The sequence below is a fragment of the Danio rerio genome, chromosome 25, assembly GCF_049306965.1.
Source record: "Danio rerio strain Tuebingen ecotype United States chromosome 25, GRCz12tu, whole genome shotgun sequence".
Lineage (NCBI taxonomy): Eukaryota > Metazoa > Chordata > Actinopteri > Cypriniformes > Danionidae > Danio > Danio rerio.
Window position 1 is genome coordinate 34,629,283 of NC_133200.1, and position 16,107 is coordinate 34,645,389.

At 36.4% G+C, this 16,107-nt stretch overlaps 1 protein-coding gene across 50 annotated transcripts in view; it reads left to right on the top strand.

The window, feature by feature from the left end:
• Positions 1-16,107, top strand: part of tjp1b (tight junction protein 1b) — a 200,638-nt gene that overhangs the window by 138,820 nt on the left and 45,711 nt on the right. For 14 of the 50 annotated variants that reach the window (XM_073943310.1, XM_073943313.1, XM_073943319.1 and 11 more), the window contains 6 exons: positions 1,590-1,714; positions 4,561-4,663; positions 6,258-6,612; positions 10,672-10,778; positions 10,892-11,060; positions 15,753-15,897. In XM_073943310.1, the coding sequence (XP_073799411.1) occupies positions 1,590-1,714; positions 4,561-4,663; positions 6,258-6,612; positions 10,672-10,778; positions 10,892-11,060; positions 15,753-15,897 (1,004 nt within the window). The remainder of the gene's footprint in view (positions 1-1,589; positions 1,715-4,560; positions 4,664-6,257; positions 6,613-10,671; positions 10,779-10,891; positions 11,061-15,752; positions 15,898-16,107) is intronic. The other 36 variants (XM_073943311.1, XM_073943315.1, XM_073943321.1 and 33 more) reach the window with 3 other exon arrangements.

Consider the following 16,107-nt stretch of genomic DNA (forward strand, 5'->3'; position numbering starts at 1 on the left):
GAAAGCTACGTTGTGTTTGCTAGCATCACGCATCATGTACCTGTCAGTCAGTCTGTCAGCACGTAACCTCAAAGGGTTAAACAAATAACCCACAGCAATACTTATTACAGAAAAGTTTGTGCTGTTATAATTTACTTGCCTTTAATAAGGTGTGGTGCGATTATTACGTGCTATTAAAAACAACAACAATGGCTGAATGTTTTGAATGAGAAGCTGGAATGTAGCCGTGGCGGGATGAATTTTGGTGTGACGCCCCGCCATGGAAGAATGACTAGCGGAAACCATGTATTTAACTTATTGCTAAAAAAATGAACGATGTAGGCAGCAATTACATTATTTAAGCAATAGGTGGCGACAACCAGCCACCAAAAATATGACACTGAAAAATTCTTTGAACACATCGAGCAACGAAACATGAAGCTTTATAAGTGAATAACTGAATCACTTATTGAAAATGAGACTAAAAATTAATATTGGTTGTACAAATTATAATGTTAGATAATGTTAGCACAGAATATTTTAAAATTTATTTTTATTCAGCGAATTATTTCTTCATTTTATTTGTATTAAAATTATAGCTTATAAGTTCTGTTTGCTAAAACCGAAAGTGTCTTGCAGTGCTGTTTTAGTAATAAATGGAAAGCAAAATACATTTGTCTTCTCCCCTTATTTTCTGATTCGAAAAATGGTCCAATCCGTGACTAAAAAACTAATTATAACAGATGTGTTATGTTTAGAAATGTGTTGAAAAGCTTTTCTTCTGTTAAACAGAAATTGTATACAAATATATAGAGGAGGGCTAATAATTCTGTATATTGTCATAATGCACAGCCATAATCTAATGCAGTACTAAACATTAATGTAGTGATAAAAGCTAAATGTACAACCTACTAGAAATGCAACCATAAGCTTTTAACTGAAACTGACCAATCCATTCACTCATTCGTTTTCTTTTTGGCTTAGTCCCTTTATTAATCAGGGGTCGCCACAGCAGAATGAACCACCAACTTATCCAGAATATGTTTTACGCAGCGGATGCCCTTCCAGCCCATCTCTGGGAAACACCCATACACACTCATTCACACACATACACTACGGACAATTTAGCCTACCCAATTCACCTGTACCACATGTCTTTGGACTTGTGGGGGAAACCGGAGGAAACCCACGCGAACATGGGGAGAACATGCAAACTCCACACAGAAACACCAACTGATCCAGCCGAGGCTCGAACCAGCGACCTTCTTACTGTGTGGCGATCGTGCTACCCACTGCGCCACTGTGCATTACTAGCTTGTTAGACCTGACCAAGTAGAGCATTCATTCAGCTGTGTGTGTGTGTGTGTGTGTGTGTGTGTGTGTGTGTGTGTGTGTGTGTGTGTGTGTGTGTGTGTGTGTGTGTGTGTGTGTGTGTGTGTGTGTGCGCGCGCGCGCAGGTTAGCATGTTGTTTTTCTGCTCTTTATCTCTTTGATAAGGTCTTTCTATCTGCTCTGCCCTTCTCTCTGTATCTCTCTGACCATCACATCTCCTCCTTTATCTCTTCATTCTCTCTCTGCTGTTTGTTAACCTGCATCTGTGTTTCTGACAGGCTCCAGGGTTTGGCTTCGGGATCGCCATCTCCGGCGGACGGGACAACCCTCACTTCCAGAGCGGGGAGACGTCCATCGTCATATCAGATGTGCTGAAGGGAGGCCCCGCCGAGGGCCTGCTGCAGTAAGACTGATCACATACTCGCTATAACTGAGAATGCTTTACTAGTTTAAGCAGTTAAAGTACTTTTAACTTTTTAAAGGCTTTTATACATTAAAAACAATACAGTGCATGCAAGTGAAGGGAAGTTTTCTTGTAATTGTATGATAAATAAATAAAATAATAATTTAATTTAAATATACACTACCTGACAAAAGTCTTGTCCTCAATCCCAGTTGTAAGAGCATATATAGCTGATCATTTAAAAAAGTGGCAGAAGGTAGAATTTTGAACTGTTGAGCTGCATCCCAATCATCACGATACTGCAGAAGACCTACTGGAACCCGCATGGACCCAAGATTCTCATAGAAATCAGTCAAGTTTGGTGAAGGAAAAATCATGGTGTGGAGTTATATTCAGTGCGAGAGATCTGCAGAGTGGATGGCAACATCAACAGCCTGAGTATCAAGACATTTGTGCTGCCCATTACATTACAAACCACAGGAGAGGGCGAATTCCTTAGCAGGTTAGCGCTCCTTCTCAAACTTCAGCCTCCACATCAAAGTTCCTGTAGGCAGAGAAGGTCAAGGTGCTCCAGGATTGGCCAGCCCAGTCACCAGGCATGAACATTATTGAGCATGTCTTGGGGTAAGATGAGGAGGAGGCATTGAAGATGAATTCAAAGACTCTTGATGAACTCTGGGAGTCCTGCAGGAACGCTTTCTTTGCCATTCCAGATGACTTTAATAAGTGATTTGAGTCATTGTAGAGATGTATGGATGCAGTCCTCCAAGCTCATGATAAAGTCAGACACAATATTCATTAAATATAATATAAAATATAAAAGTCGTGTGTTGCAGACCTGTTGGCCAGGTCACCCTTGTAAATGAGATCTTGATCTCAATGTTTTTTTTTTAATCTGATTAGATAAAGAAATATATATATATATATATATATATATATATATATATATATATATATATATATATATATATATATATATATATATATACATATATATACATATATACACAGTTGAAGTCAGAATTATTAGCCCCCCTGAATTATTAGACCACATGTTTATTTTTCCCCTAATTTCTGTTTTACGGAGAGAAGATTTTTTCAACACATTTCTAAACATAATCATTTTAATAACTCATCTCTAATAACTGATTTATTTTATCTTTGCCATGATGACAGTAAATAATATTTGACTAGACATTTTTCAAGACACTTCTATACAGCTTAAAGTGACATTTAAAGGCTTAACTAGGTTAATTAGGTTAACTAGGCAGGTTAGGGTAATTAGGAAAGTTATTGTGTAATGATGGTTTGTTCTGTAGACTAGTGAAAAAAATCTAGATTAAAGGGGCTAATAATTTTGACCTTAAAATGTTTTTAAAAAATTTAAAACTGCTTTTATTCTAGCTGATATAAAACAGATAAGACTTTCTAAATACAAAAAAACATTATCAGACATACTGTGAAAAGTTCCTTGCTCTGTTAAACATCATTTGGGAAATATTTAAAAAAGAAAAAAAATTGAATTGGGTGCTAATAATTTTGACTTTAACTATATAAATATATAAAGTGTAAAAAAAAAAGTTTGTATCTTAACGTGGATTATTATTATCATTTGATTCTTTATGGAGTCATAAACATGAACATCTTTATGAACCATTCATTAAAAAAAATATACATATTACAAATTTGGATTTGTATTAAAAGAAAATGAATTTAAATTCAGTTTCAGGTTTATTTTTTAGTTTTGACAATTTATTGACAAATACAGAGTTTTTTCTTTCTTTTTCACAATGCTTTAATTGTTTGACACAATTTTACGCAAAGGGTGCTTTCACACCTGCCTTATTTAGTTCGGTTGAATATCACTAGTTTGTTTTCCCTCTTGGTGCGGTTCATTTAGAGAGGTGTATGCAGCAATCATACTATAGTAGACACCAAAATCGGACCAAAAAAGCGTACAGAGACCTTCTTGAAGAGGTGGTCTCGTTACGCTTTCAGATTAACCCTGGAGCGGTTTGTTTGTGGTGAGAATATGATCTGAACTAAAACAGACCCAACCGCAAACAATACTGCACCTTTGTGGACTAATCCAGCTGCCGTAGGCCGATGCGCTGTGCATTATGGGATGTGGAGGAAAAATATTTGTTGGCAGCGTTTTACCAACAGAGAGAGAGAGAGGGAAAAACATTAATTGAATTGATCGTTGGTAATATTACTGCAAGATGACCATGTCGCAGTTTAGCAGAATTAATTCACTTCTCCTCCCGAAGTGACTTCATTCTCAATGTATAATTTGTCTAAAGTGATGTATACAAACTATGTAGTATACTATGAGCAGGGGATATGATCAGCCAACACACTTGTATCTCCAGCGACATTTTGTGTCTGCCGGTTTGTTTACTTGCGAGAGTTCCATTGGCATTTTCCCGCACGTGAATTCTGACCAATCGAAAAGCAGTTCAGGCAATTCATTTAACAACATCTGGCCAATGAGTGGATTTTGTCAGATGAGTGCATTTTGGTTCTTTTCATCTGGTTGGGACCAAAGCAATCAGTGTGGTGTGAAAACGACCCAAAGACCCCAAGAATGTATCGTTTATTGCTCTTGGTCCGGACCAAATGAAGCGGACTACAGATGTGAAAGCACCCAAAGATGTAATCAGCTGATTATACTGTGTAACACAGCATTGTCTAGTTGATGGGTTTTGTCATGCGTTTGTCTGAAAGCTGCTTGTGAGTGTGTTATGGTGTGTGAACGCATGAGTGCACAGAGCTGCTGATCAGGCGTTGAGTCAGTTGGAGTGGCACTTTTGCTTACTGTTTTCTGCTCTTTTTGCCCTCGGCAGGGAGAATGACAGAGTGGTGATGGTCAACGCCGTCTCCATGGACAATGTGGATCACGCTTACGCAGTGCAGCAGCTCCGCAAAAGTGGCAAGAATGCAAAAATAGTAGGTCTTTTTAGTATGAGATATGGCAAATAGTATGGCAAACAGTACATCATTCCTAATGTGTCAAATTAGCATATGACTGAACTAGGGCTGGGCGATTTGGCAAAAAAAAAAAAACTAGGTTTTTTTTATAGTTTGACCGATTCACGATTTCGATTTTTTTTTTTTTTTTTTTTTTATTGTGTTACTAGTCTTCTCAAAACATTACAACAACATGACTGAAGTAACACTCTCTTTGAAAGTAACTTGAAAAACCATCTGGTTAAGGAACATTGTATTTTTAATGGCCATGTCATACAAAAATCGGTCAAGGTGTAAATAAATGTAAAACAAATTTACGAGTTAAATATCGTTGCTGAAGATTTGAATAAGAAATATTTGTGTAAATATTGCATGTGCAGGCATAGTAGTATTTTTCGCAAGTTTTGCTGAGCCTAGGAAAGATTGGCTGTCAGCTCAGCTTTGACTTTGTCTTCTGATTGAATGACAGGTTGTAATGCTGCTGCCTTTTTCTTAAAAAGATAAAGTGGAAGAAAAGGACTGAACATGGAAACTGTAAAGCCTAATTTAACCCAACGTGTGAAGTTGTGGTAGTATAGCAGGAGCAAATACAAGTACCAGATGTGTGTTTAATATAAAATAATATATTTAATCTATTTTTCTTTTCCCCCTTTTAAATACCGATCATTTGATGCACTTTGCTCCACTCTGTGTATTATGATGCCTGATCTGTCTGGTTTTCAACTAGGTCCGCTAAATGACGTCATGAGGGCGGGTACTTTCATTTTCATTGCTACAGGCCCCCGCCTCTGCTCGTGTTCAAACCAAAAGATTGGCGCGTTTTTTCACATGGCAGGCTTTTACGTCCTTTATACATGTTGAGATCGAGTTTATCGACTTGATGAGGGAATATGTCTTGACAATCCACACAGATGTGACTCGGACTAATGCAACAAGTAAAATCCTACATGACTTCTTACTTTAACAGGCAGTCAAGCAGGTCGCACACCAGAAGCGTCACGACACGGCGCGCACATGAGTTTAAACTATCACACACCAAACGCGCACCTTCGCATGATATTTAACATAAAACTAATCAGATGGCACGGCTGAAATATGAACTACTTCATGAATCGTGGCTGGGCGGCGCCGGTGTGTGTGTATAGAAACCGGTTTAGAATTCTAAAATCCATTGCGCTGCATTGTGTTGCGCGGCGGGTCGCCGAAAGGCGCTTCTGGTGTGCTTCCTGCTTCATAAAGAGAGTGAACCAAAGCGCATTGGTTCCATTGTAATGTATTAAATATATTTTTGAAAAAAATTGCGATTTCACGATTTGATTCAAAATTAAATCGTCTGAAAACGTAAATTCGAATTAATCGGAAAAATCGGAAAAATCGCCCAGCCCTAGACTGAACGATAGCATGCAAAGTAGAATCAAAATAGCAGGAAACATTTGAGTGGGGAAAGTTGCATATGTAAAATACCAAACGAAAATATATCTTAAGATGAAATTAAATGACAAGAATAATAAGATATCAGACTTTAGATTTTCAAAGACATAAAGATTGTCGCTGATTATCGTTTCCGATTCAGACCATCAGGAGAAAGCGTAAGGTGCAGATCCCGTCAGGCCGGCCGGGTGAACGCGAGACTATGTCAGAGCATGACGAGGACGACGACAGCTACGAGGATGAGATCTACGAGTCCCGGAGCGCGCGAAGCGGACCCAGCGCCTACAGTGGAGGTGGAGGCGGCGGCGGAGGTGGAGGAGCCTCGGGACGGAGGAGCGGCAGAGGCGACAGGCTGAGTGGGAGGAGGGAGCGGGACAGAGAGCGCAGCGGCTCCAGAGAGAGGAGTCTGTCCCCGCGCTCGGACCGCCACTCTGTGTCCTCCAACCTCCCCCCACGGCCAGCCAAAGTCACACTCGTCAAATCCCGCAAGAATGAAGGTGAACATGGCTGCTTCGATTACTCTGCCCTTTACTGACTTACACTAGCACTAACAGTTCCTTTGTATAATCAGCACTTGTTGTGGGTATTGCCTCTTCGTGTTGATTTGCTAAATGTCTCCTCGATCGTAAGTTGCTTTGGACTAAATTACAACGCCAAATGACTAAATGTAAATGTACTAACTATAGCTGCGGTGCTCTGTGCACATGATCAAAATAGCGCAGTTAACATATTAAACAATATTCATCAATCTGACAGCTTTTACATCTATTATCAGTAAGTAGTTGTTAATCCTGTCAAATAGCGAAGATTTTATGTCAGCTCATTGTAAAGAAATTGTTTTATTTAGTTTAACTTGATCATAAAATAATAAAAACTAAATGGAGGTAAAGCTTTAATGATGTGACACTATCCAAAATCCACTATTGTAAAACGCTATAGAAAGTAAGTAAGGTAACTTGACTATTCAAATTGATCAAGAGGACCAATTCTCCCAATTAACTAGTGGCTTAATATTAAGATGATGTAAGGCTGTTTATTTAAAGATATAAAGCAAAAATTCTGCATGAACTTATTCAATATTTGAAGAGTTCAGATGCAAAAGCCGATAAACGTCACTTCCAAAAATGAGATAATGAGATTGAGCGAATGCTTTAGGCACCTACTACATCATCAACAAATAGATTTGCTTCTCATCATCTAAATCCCAGCGCATTCAGAAATAACAGTTTGTTGACAAAAGCTGCTAAACACCACTTGCCTTTGACAGTAAAAGCCGCTATGTCTCGAGAACCAATCAGAAGCACGAATCGAATCATGTTTTCAATGGATCAGCGTGCTGATGCGCCGGCTTTTATGAGGAGACTGTTTTATTTCGATTTTGATTTTAAAAGATGTAGTTTAATGAACTGGATGAGACCGTAGGACTGTCAGTGAATGGCAAATGAAGACGTTCCTTACCTCAAAACTCTCTGCATTATAAGTAAAAGTAAACACAATGTATAGTCGGAAGTGTAACATGCATTCATAATGTTTTTTGTGTAGTGACGCTACTTTGAATGAGCCCGATTTACTATACATTGAACGGCAACTCCATCTCACGAAAGAGTTAAGATGGCGTTCTTTTATCCCGCATGTATGCCATAAGGATAAACACGGGACCAAGACTTTAAGTATGGAGAGAATCAATGAATTAATAAATGACAGCTTCTAAAAGTGTCTGAGAGCCCCCTTTTACCCAGTAGGTCTACCTTGTGTTTAATTTGCTAATTAAGCTTTTTTTTTTTTTTTTAAGATAAGTATAGTGTATAAAACTCTACATTTATATTAGCCTACTTCATATTACTTATACGTCTGATTAGCTTTTTATATTAAAGGACAATGCACAGATGTTTCATGATGTTTTACACTACATTATTTGAATCTACCTAGCTTAGCTTACAATGTTTGCAATGTTTACAAATATCAGAAAGGACAACAGATTGCTAAGATTTAATTCATGTCAGTTGTGATGTTATTGAACGATGCACTTTCTTTACAGATTTCATTCATTCATCTATTTTCCTTCTGCTTTTTCCCTGGTTTATCAGGGGTCACCACAGCGGAATGAACCGCCACCTATTTAACAGATTTATGTATTTCAGTTGGTTTGTGTGATGTGTTTTATGTTTGGTAAAATAATTTCTAATCGCATCTTTAGTGATTTTCAGCTAGTTACACTGTCTTGTCTCGAAAGGTGGATTTAGAGTTTTTTGCTAAAAAAGCACAAGTGGATTTAGCAAGTTTTGACGCAGAAGAAAATCTACCTTGTTGAAAAACAAAGAATTGTCTAAAGTGACATTTTTTGGAAAAAGGTATTTTATTTACCAGCTAATAACCTTATCATTACATATAAAATGAAACTTCTGAACCTAATCAGAGAAGCCTGATTGAAAATGCTTATTTACAAGAAAAGAGGTCTGATGGATTTAGAGGGTTTTGCATCTGAACTCTTCATTTCTAATCCTACCTAATACTTTAACCCAATCTCTACCTTAATAATCATTAATAAGCAACACATTAATACTTTGAGGCCAGTCTTGGGGGAAACACATTACAAGTAACACAAGTTATGTAATAATATTACTTTTCTAAGTAACAAGTAACATAGTACTTAAAAAAAGTATTAATATTTAAGTTACTTTTTTTTTTTAATGTAACTTGAGTTAATCTTTAGATAATTTAATTTGCTTTTAAAAAATATTTCAATTAAAATGAGTATAATCATGTTTCAAAATGAGCTCCTTGCCGGAACAGACAGAAACCGGAGGGCAGAGCTATGCATTTCATTTCTGTGACGGAAGTATTCTCATAATTCTGAAAACATGGAAGAAAAGAGGATTATAATCTCAATGGACTGTGATTTTACTGGACTAATAAGACAAAAATACAAAAGTAGCAAACGTATTGCTTTCAACTTTCATTAATCTGTATTTACAGCATGTATGGCGTCAGGAAGTTCTCAGAAGGTGACATCAGGTATAATTTTTTTTTTTTTTTTAAGGGGAAATGAAGGTGTGGGTTATACAGTGTGCTGTTAAATGCAGAGCTCCTCTATTAAAAAAATAAATAAATAAAAATAAGTTCTGAAAGAGATCAAGCCTCAGGCAGGTATAAAGAAGTAACTCTAAGATAAGGTAACTCGTTACTTTCCATGAAAAGTAACTACATAATGTAACTAATTACTTTTTTGGCGAGTAACTCAATATTGTAATGGATTACTTTGAAAAGTAATTTCCCTTTACACTGATTGAAGCTAAGGCAAAGCTAATCTCTTGTTAAAAGTGAGATTTGTATCATAAACTGAAGTGTGACCTAAATAGATAATAGAAGACTGAAGTTAAAAACAACAATAAAAATATATAAAATCATATACATTAACTTCTAGATTTTAATGTTTTTCGTTTTTTAACTTTTAGGCAGCATATTTATTTATTTATTATTGTTCTGAGATTAATGTGGTTTATTTGTCATTTGTTTTGTTTACCTTGATGTAATGATGTAACTAAAACTCCTATAATAATTTATAAAAACGTATAATAAAAAAAAAATGGAAATACTACACAAGTTGCTGAAATCTTAAAGGGATAGTGCACCCACAAATGAAAATGTACTCACCCTCAAGTGCTTTTAAAAGAGTTTGTTTTTTCTCAGAAAGATGTATCATTTCATCATAAAGATGTGTTTTCTTTGCACAAAAGAAGATTGCTTTAACTACTTCACTAGCGAAAAAACTGTTAAACAGACCATCTGCAGAAGGATAAAGAACGAGCCTCCTCCATTCGGCCTCTTACTTTCTCTTTACTTTTACTTTTTACTTCTTAGCTTTCGTGGTTAAGGAAACGATGTATGCATTCCACTGAAGACATCTATAAGCCTACATATTTTAATTAGTTAAAGCACAAAGATTTGTTTCAAAACTATTTCTAAATTCAGTTCTAATTACCAGCAATTAAATAAACGAAGAATAATAACAAAGTGTGGTAATAAAAACTGAGTTATTTCCAAATACACGTCCTAATCTTATGCCCCAGACTGATGCATAGTACCTTAATCTAATATTAAGCAGCATGTCTTGCATATTGATGCACGTCTCCGAAACCCGACAGGAGGACAAATCTGAACTTGTTTTATTTCAATGTATATAAATATGCATAAAATAAATGATACTGTTAATAGTAATAAGATTATACTAATGCAAATTGTTGTGAATAAACTGAAAATTACAGTTGCGCTGGTCTGAAAATAGCAACAAATCGCGCCAAATACGTCTTGCGCCTTATTACGCCGGGTGTATGATAGGGTCCATAATCTGCGATCAAACTGATTTGCTGTGATCTAAACATGCATTGCTAGCCAATCAGAATCCGACCCCCACATCACTACTAAATAAGTAATCTAGTAGTGGCATGTGCGCAGTTTTAAAGCCAGAAAACAGGTTTCCGTCAGAAAAAATGAGTGGCGCTGCTGACTAACATATGCTAACATGCTGCATGTGTTTCTGCGGTTTACTCTGTAAGCAGAATACGGGCTTCGCCTGGCCAGCCACATCTTCGTGAAGGACATTTCCCCCGAGAGCCTGGCAGCCCGAGACGGAAACATCCAAGAGGGAGACGTGGTGCTTAAGGTAAGAGCACTCAAAACACCTGTTGGAGAGCGCAGACAGATGGAGCAAGACAAGTGATGAGCGCCGACCTAGAGTGACGGATTTTACTCGGACTTTATTTACTCTTCATGTAGATTAATGGCACGGTAACAGAGAATTTGTCCCTGATCGATGCTAAGAAGCTGATCGAGAGGTCAAAGGGAAAGCTGAAGATGGTGGTGCAGAGAGACGAGCGGGCGACGCTGCTGAACATCCCCGATCTGGACGACAGCATACCTTCTGCTAATGCCTCGGACAGAGATGGTGAGAGAGTCTCCAATGCGGATTGTTTATTCATTCATTCATTCAATTTCTTTTTGGCTAAGTCCCAGTCTTTTGGATGATACGTTAAGCCTAGGTCCTGACTCTCTGTGGTCATTAAAAATCCCATGGCACTTCTCGTAAAAGATTAGAGGTGTAACCCCGGTGTCCTGGCCAAATTCCCTCTCACCCCTTATCCATCATGGCCTACCGATTCATCTCTCCAGCATTTTTTTACGCAGCGGATGCCCTCCCAGCTGCAACCCATCACTGGAAAACATCCATACACACTCATACACTACGGTCAAATTAGCCTACCCAATTTGCCTATACCGCATGTCTTTTGACTGTGGGGGAAACCGGAGCACCTGAAGGAAACCCATGCCAACATGGGGAGAACATGCAAACTCCACACAGAAATGCAACTGACCCGACCGAGGCTCGAATCAGTGACTTTCTTGCTGTGGCGTGGTGCCACCGTGTCACCCCAATGCGGTTTAGCTTCGTTTTTTTTTTTTCTTATAACGCATGATAGTGGAGCCTTATGGCTGTTTCGATCAGCACCCTAGCTTCAGAGGTCGTTCATCAGTAGGTCACACACAGATTTGGGCACTATTAAGGCCACTGATGAAGTTGGTTCACTACACCTGGAGACACATTGTGTGTGATATGAGAATATCCTGATTATACGTTATCAAAACTGACATTTATAATTGACAGCCGAACTAATCATAATAATATAGTAACTTTAGCTAAATATTTGTGTAACGGATCATAGTTGATTCGTGATCTAGATGATCACAATTCATGGTTTGCGTGAATGCGGTCCCCGGATTAAAAACATGTTAAAATAAAATGTTTTTTTACTTGTAGATGAATCCAACTTTTGTAATGATTGCAGAGAGCTTGTCTCCCTCGTCATTCCAAACACACGCATGAAGAGATTTTGACTTCCTTGTAAAATATATTTACGGGAAGTAGTTGTGGAGGCACCTAAATGCTTTCTTAGGTTATTAGAGTTGTCTTCTGTCACTGCTTGTTTAGCCTGCTTTAATGCATTCAGTGTGAGCTGCACAATTAATCAGTAAAAGATCGGGATCACAATACCCACGCAAACTAAATTCTAAATGATCCTGATTTGCTCTTTTTATTTATTTATTAATTTTTTGCTTGATTTGATTGTTTTTTTTTCTCTATTCAATTACTAAATTGCAAAGTTACAAATAATCAAACAACACAGAAATACTGGGGGAACAGTTCATAGTTCAAATATAAACACTGATGTTTGTTAAAGATTAAAATGACCATTTAATGCAAAAAGGAAAGGTGTAATGACCAGCCATTTAAAAATATCACTGAAAAATTCAGCAAAAAGGATACATCATTATTGAAACTAAGTTGTTAGGAGTGAGTTGTTGAATCATTGAAAATGAGACGAAATAAATATGAGTTGTTGTATAAGATTATAATGTTACAATTCTACATTTAGCATTATCATCAACACTAGCAACGTTCATTCTCAGTATTGAATATTTAACTTTTTTATTACCTGTTTATTTATAGATTTTTATTTGCAGTAAAATTACAGGTTCTAAGTTCTGTTTGTTAAAACCAAAAGTGTCTTGCAGTACTGTTTTTCTAATAAATGGAAAGCAAACAACCTCTGTCTTCTCCCCTTTTTTGCTGATCTGAAAAATGGTCTGATCTGTGACTCAAACTCTATAATGTGATCCGAACTATGAGATTTCTGAGTGCACAGTACATTGTGCGATATTTCAGGGCGCAAAAGTTTGAGTGTACTGGAAGAATTTTGCGATTGAGAACAGCACTCAAAATGGCTGATCAGTGCGCTGACTATTAAACAAGGGTGCTGACGGAGACACACCCAATAGTTAGTATTCTGTAGGTAAATCATGAAAATATGAGTTCAGCATTTCTACTGTTATAACATGTTGCCATTATTTGTTTTTTTTCTCCTCCAGTGAAACACATCTAAACACAACCAGCTAGCTGTAACAATGAAAAAATATTATAAAAATTGGGTCACACTTTATTTTAAGGAACAATTCTTGCTATTAATAAAACAATAACTATGACATTAAGCTCAATAAACTCCTGACCTTCTGCTAACTAGCAGTTAAGGTAATATTGGGTAGGATTAGGGATTTACAATAAGATTATGCATAAAATAAACTTATTGATAACTTATAAACAGACAATATATATTAATAATAGGCACTATTACTAAGCTACTAGTAAATAATGATAATTGGTTCTTATGCTAAAGTGGTACCAAAATATAAAATATACATACTGGACAGATATAATATAAGATTTTCAATCATATAACATTTAATATAAAACTCAGGAATTATCAGGGTGTCCGCGGGGTCTTAAAGTTTTAAATGTCTTAAATTTAAATTCTCGAATCTACTGAAAAATTGTGTTGTATGTCTTAAATGTTTTTTAACAGGTCTTAATTTTTCTTTGTTCATGTATTGCTACCCATTCTGTCCATTAACACCCATATAATAATCAACAATCCATCTGAGTAAAACTTTAAACCTTTTTATTTGGAAAGATCATTTTAACTAGTATTTTCCTTACAAGGGTGTCACGGTGGCACAGTGAGTAGCATGATCACCTCACAGCAAGAAGGTCACTGGTTCGAACCTCGGCGGGGTCAGTTGGCATTTCTATGTCAGCGTGGGTTTCCTCCGGGTGTCCAAAGACATGTTGTATAGGTAAATTGGGTAGGCTAAATTGTCCGTAGTGTATGTGTGAGAATGAGAGTAAATGGGTGTTTCCCAGTGCTGGGTGGCAGCTGAAAGGGCATCCGCTGCGTAAAACATGTGCTGGAAAGGTTGGCGGTTCATTCTGCTGTGGCCTAAGGGACTAAGCAAAAAAGGAAATGAATGAATGAATGAATGAATAAATGAATGAATGAATTTTCCTAACAATACCGTTTGTTTAAAAGTGCTCCATGTATGTACAGTAGGACACCGACCTAGACAGATTGTTGTGCATAGATTTAGTTTATTATAGTTTTTAAAACTTTTGAAGCATTTCTTTTTTATTTTAAAGAAAGTTTTATGTTGGATGCAACCAGAGCTTGCTTGTTTTTGCACAATATTAAAATATTTAGCTAAGAAGTATCTAAATTATTAAATTTTTCAAATTGTCATTATTATTATATAATTAAATTATAGTTTTTTTTTTGATTGGGCAAATAAAAATCTTTTCTGCCTGGGCTATTTGAAAAAAATCTTAGCATTTAGCTCTGTATAAGACTAAAATTTAAATTGTAATTGTCTTAATGTCTTAAATTTTTTAATTCAACTTGGTGAAACCTGCAAAAACTCTGATTTTAGTGTTGTATTTTAATTTTATATTTTCCATTGAAAATGTTCGATTTTGTTCAAAAGATACAATTCTGACTTCAGCTGTTAGCCCCTGTTTATTTTTCCCCCCAATTTCTGTTTAACGGAGAGCAGATTTTTTCCAGCACATTTCTACACATAATAGTTTTAATAACTCATCTCTAATAACTGATTTATTTTATATTTGCCATGATGACAGTAAATTATATTTGACTAGATATTTATTAAGACACTTCTATACAGCTTAAAGTGACATTTAAAGGCTTAACTAGGTTAATTAGGTTAACTAGGCAGGTTAGGGTAATTAGGCAAGTCATTGTTTAATGATGGTTTGTTCTGTAGACTATCGAAAAAAATATATAGCTTAAAGGGGCTAATAATTTTGACCCTAAAATGGTTTTTAAAAATATAAATCTGCTTTTATTCTAGCCGAAATAAAACAAATAAGACTTTCTTTAGAAGAAAAAATATTATCAGACATACTGTGAAAATTTCCTTTCTCTGTTAAACATCATTTGGGAAATATTTAAAAAAGAAAAAAATTCAAAGATGGGATAATAATTCTGACTTCAACTGTATGTATTTTATTTAGTTTTGCAAGATGTGTAGCAAATAATTTTTTTCTTGTTTTAAATATTGTTAGCTAAAATTGAAACAGTATTAGATTATAAAGTAAACTTAAATCTTAAAACATTGTTTTCTGAAATAAAAATGAGTGAACCTCTTATAAGTTAAAATAAAGTTGTTAAAGTTAAAGTCTGTTAAACTAAAAATAAACTAAACCGAGCAAATAGTGTTAAAACTGAAACTTGAACATATTCGAAATGACAATTTAAAAAAAAAAAAAGGTAAATGACTGAACTTCGCACAAAAATGAAAAGGTTGTTCCATACCTTTATGATTTTTTCCTTTTTCTGTTGAACACTAAAAAGATATTTTTAAAAAAAGTACGAAAAACAAATATCGTGGAAGTCAGTAGTAACATTCTTCAAAATATTTTATTTGTCTGTGCCAATGTCTCAGTGGAAAATGCATCGACACATGCACTTTGGTGCTCACGGTGACCCAAGTTCGATACCCACCTCGGTCCTGTGCCGATACTTTCCCTCTCTCTGCTCTCCACACTTTCCTGTCAATTCCTTCTGTTGTACTATCCAATAAAGGTGAAAACCCTGAAAAGGTCATAAAAAATATATATATCTTATTTTGTTGGGCATAACAAAAAGCTTGGACTGGTTTGGAACAAGTCAACCCTTTAAAAAAAACACAGTAGCAACAATTTTAATACAGTGCATTAATTGAATCTCTTTGTTAGATATTTCAGACATCCACTCCGTGGCCTCTGATCATTCCAACCGATCCCACGACCGGAAGAGGAGCAGCCGCTCTCGTTCTCCAGACCGCCGCTCCGAACCCTCAGACCACTCCAGACACTCTCCACCACAGATCAGCAACGGCAGGTGCGACCCCTTTCCCTTTCTCTCACTTCCTTTCACACAAAATGCTTCATTACAAATCAAATCAGAGTTCTGATTCAGGTGAAGTAAATGTGTCTGACTTTAGAGCCAGTTTTCAGTCTTCCCTCAAGTTTAAAGTCTTCCTGTTCCTCAAGATTACAAAAAATGGTGTACTAAAACTTGATGAGCTGAAATTTGTGAGACCTGCTCACC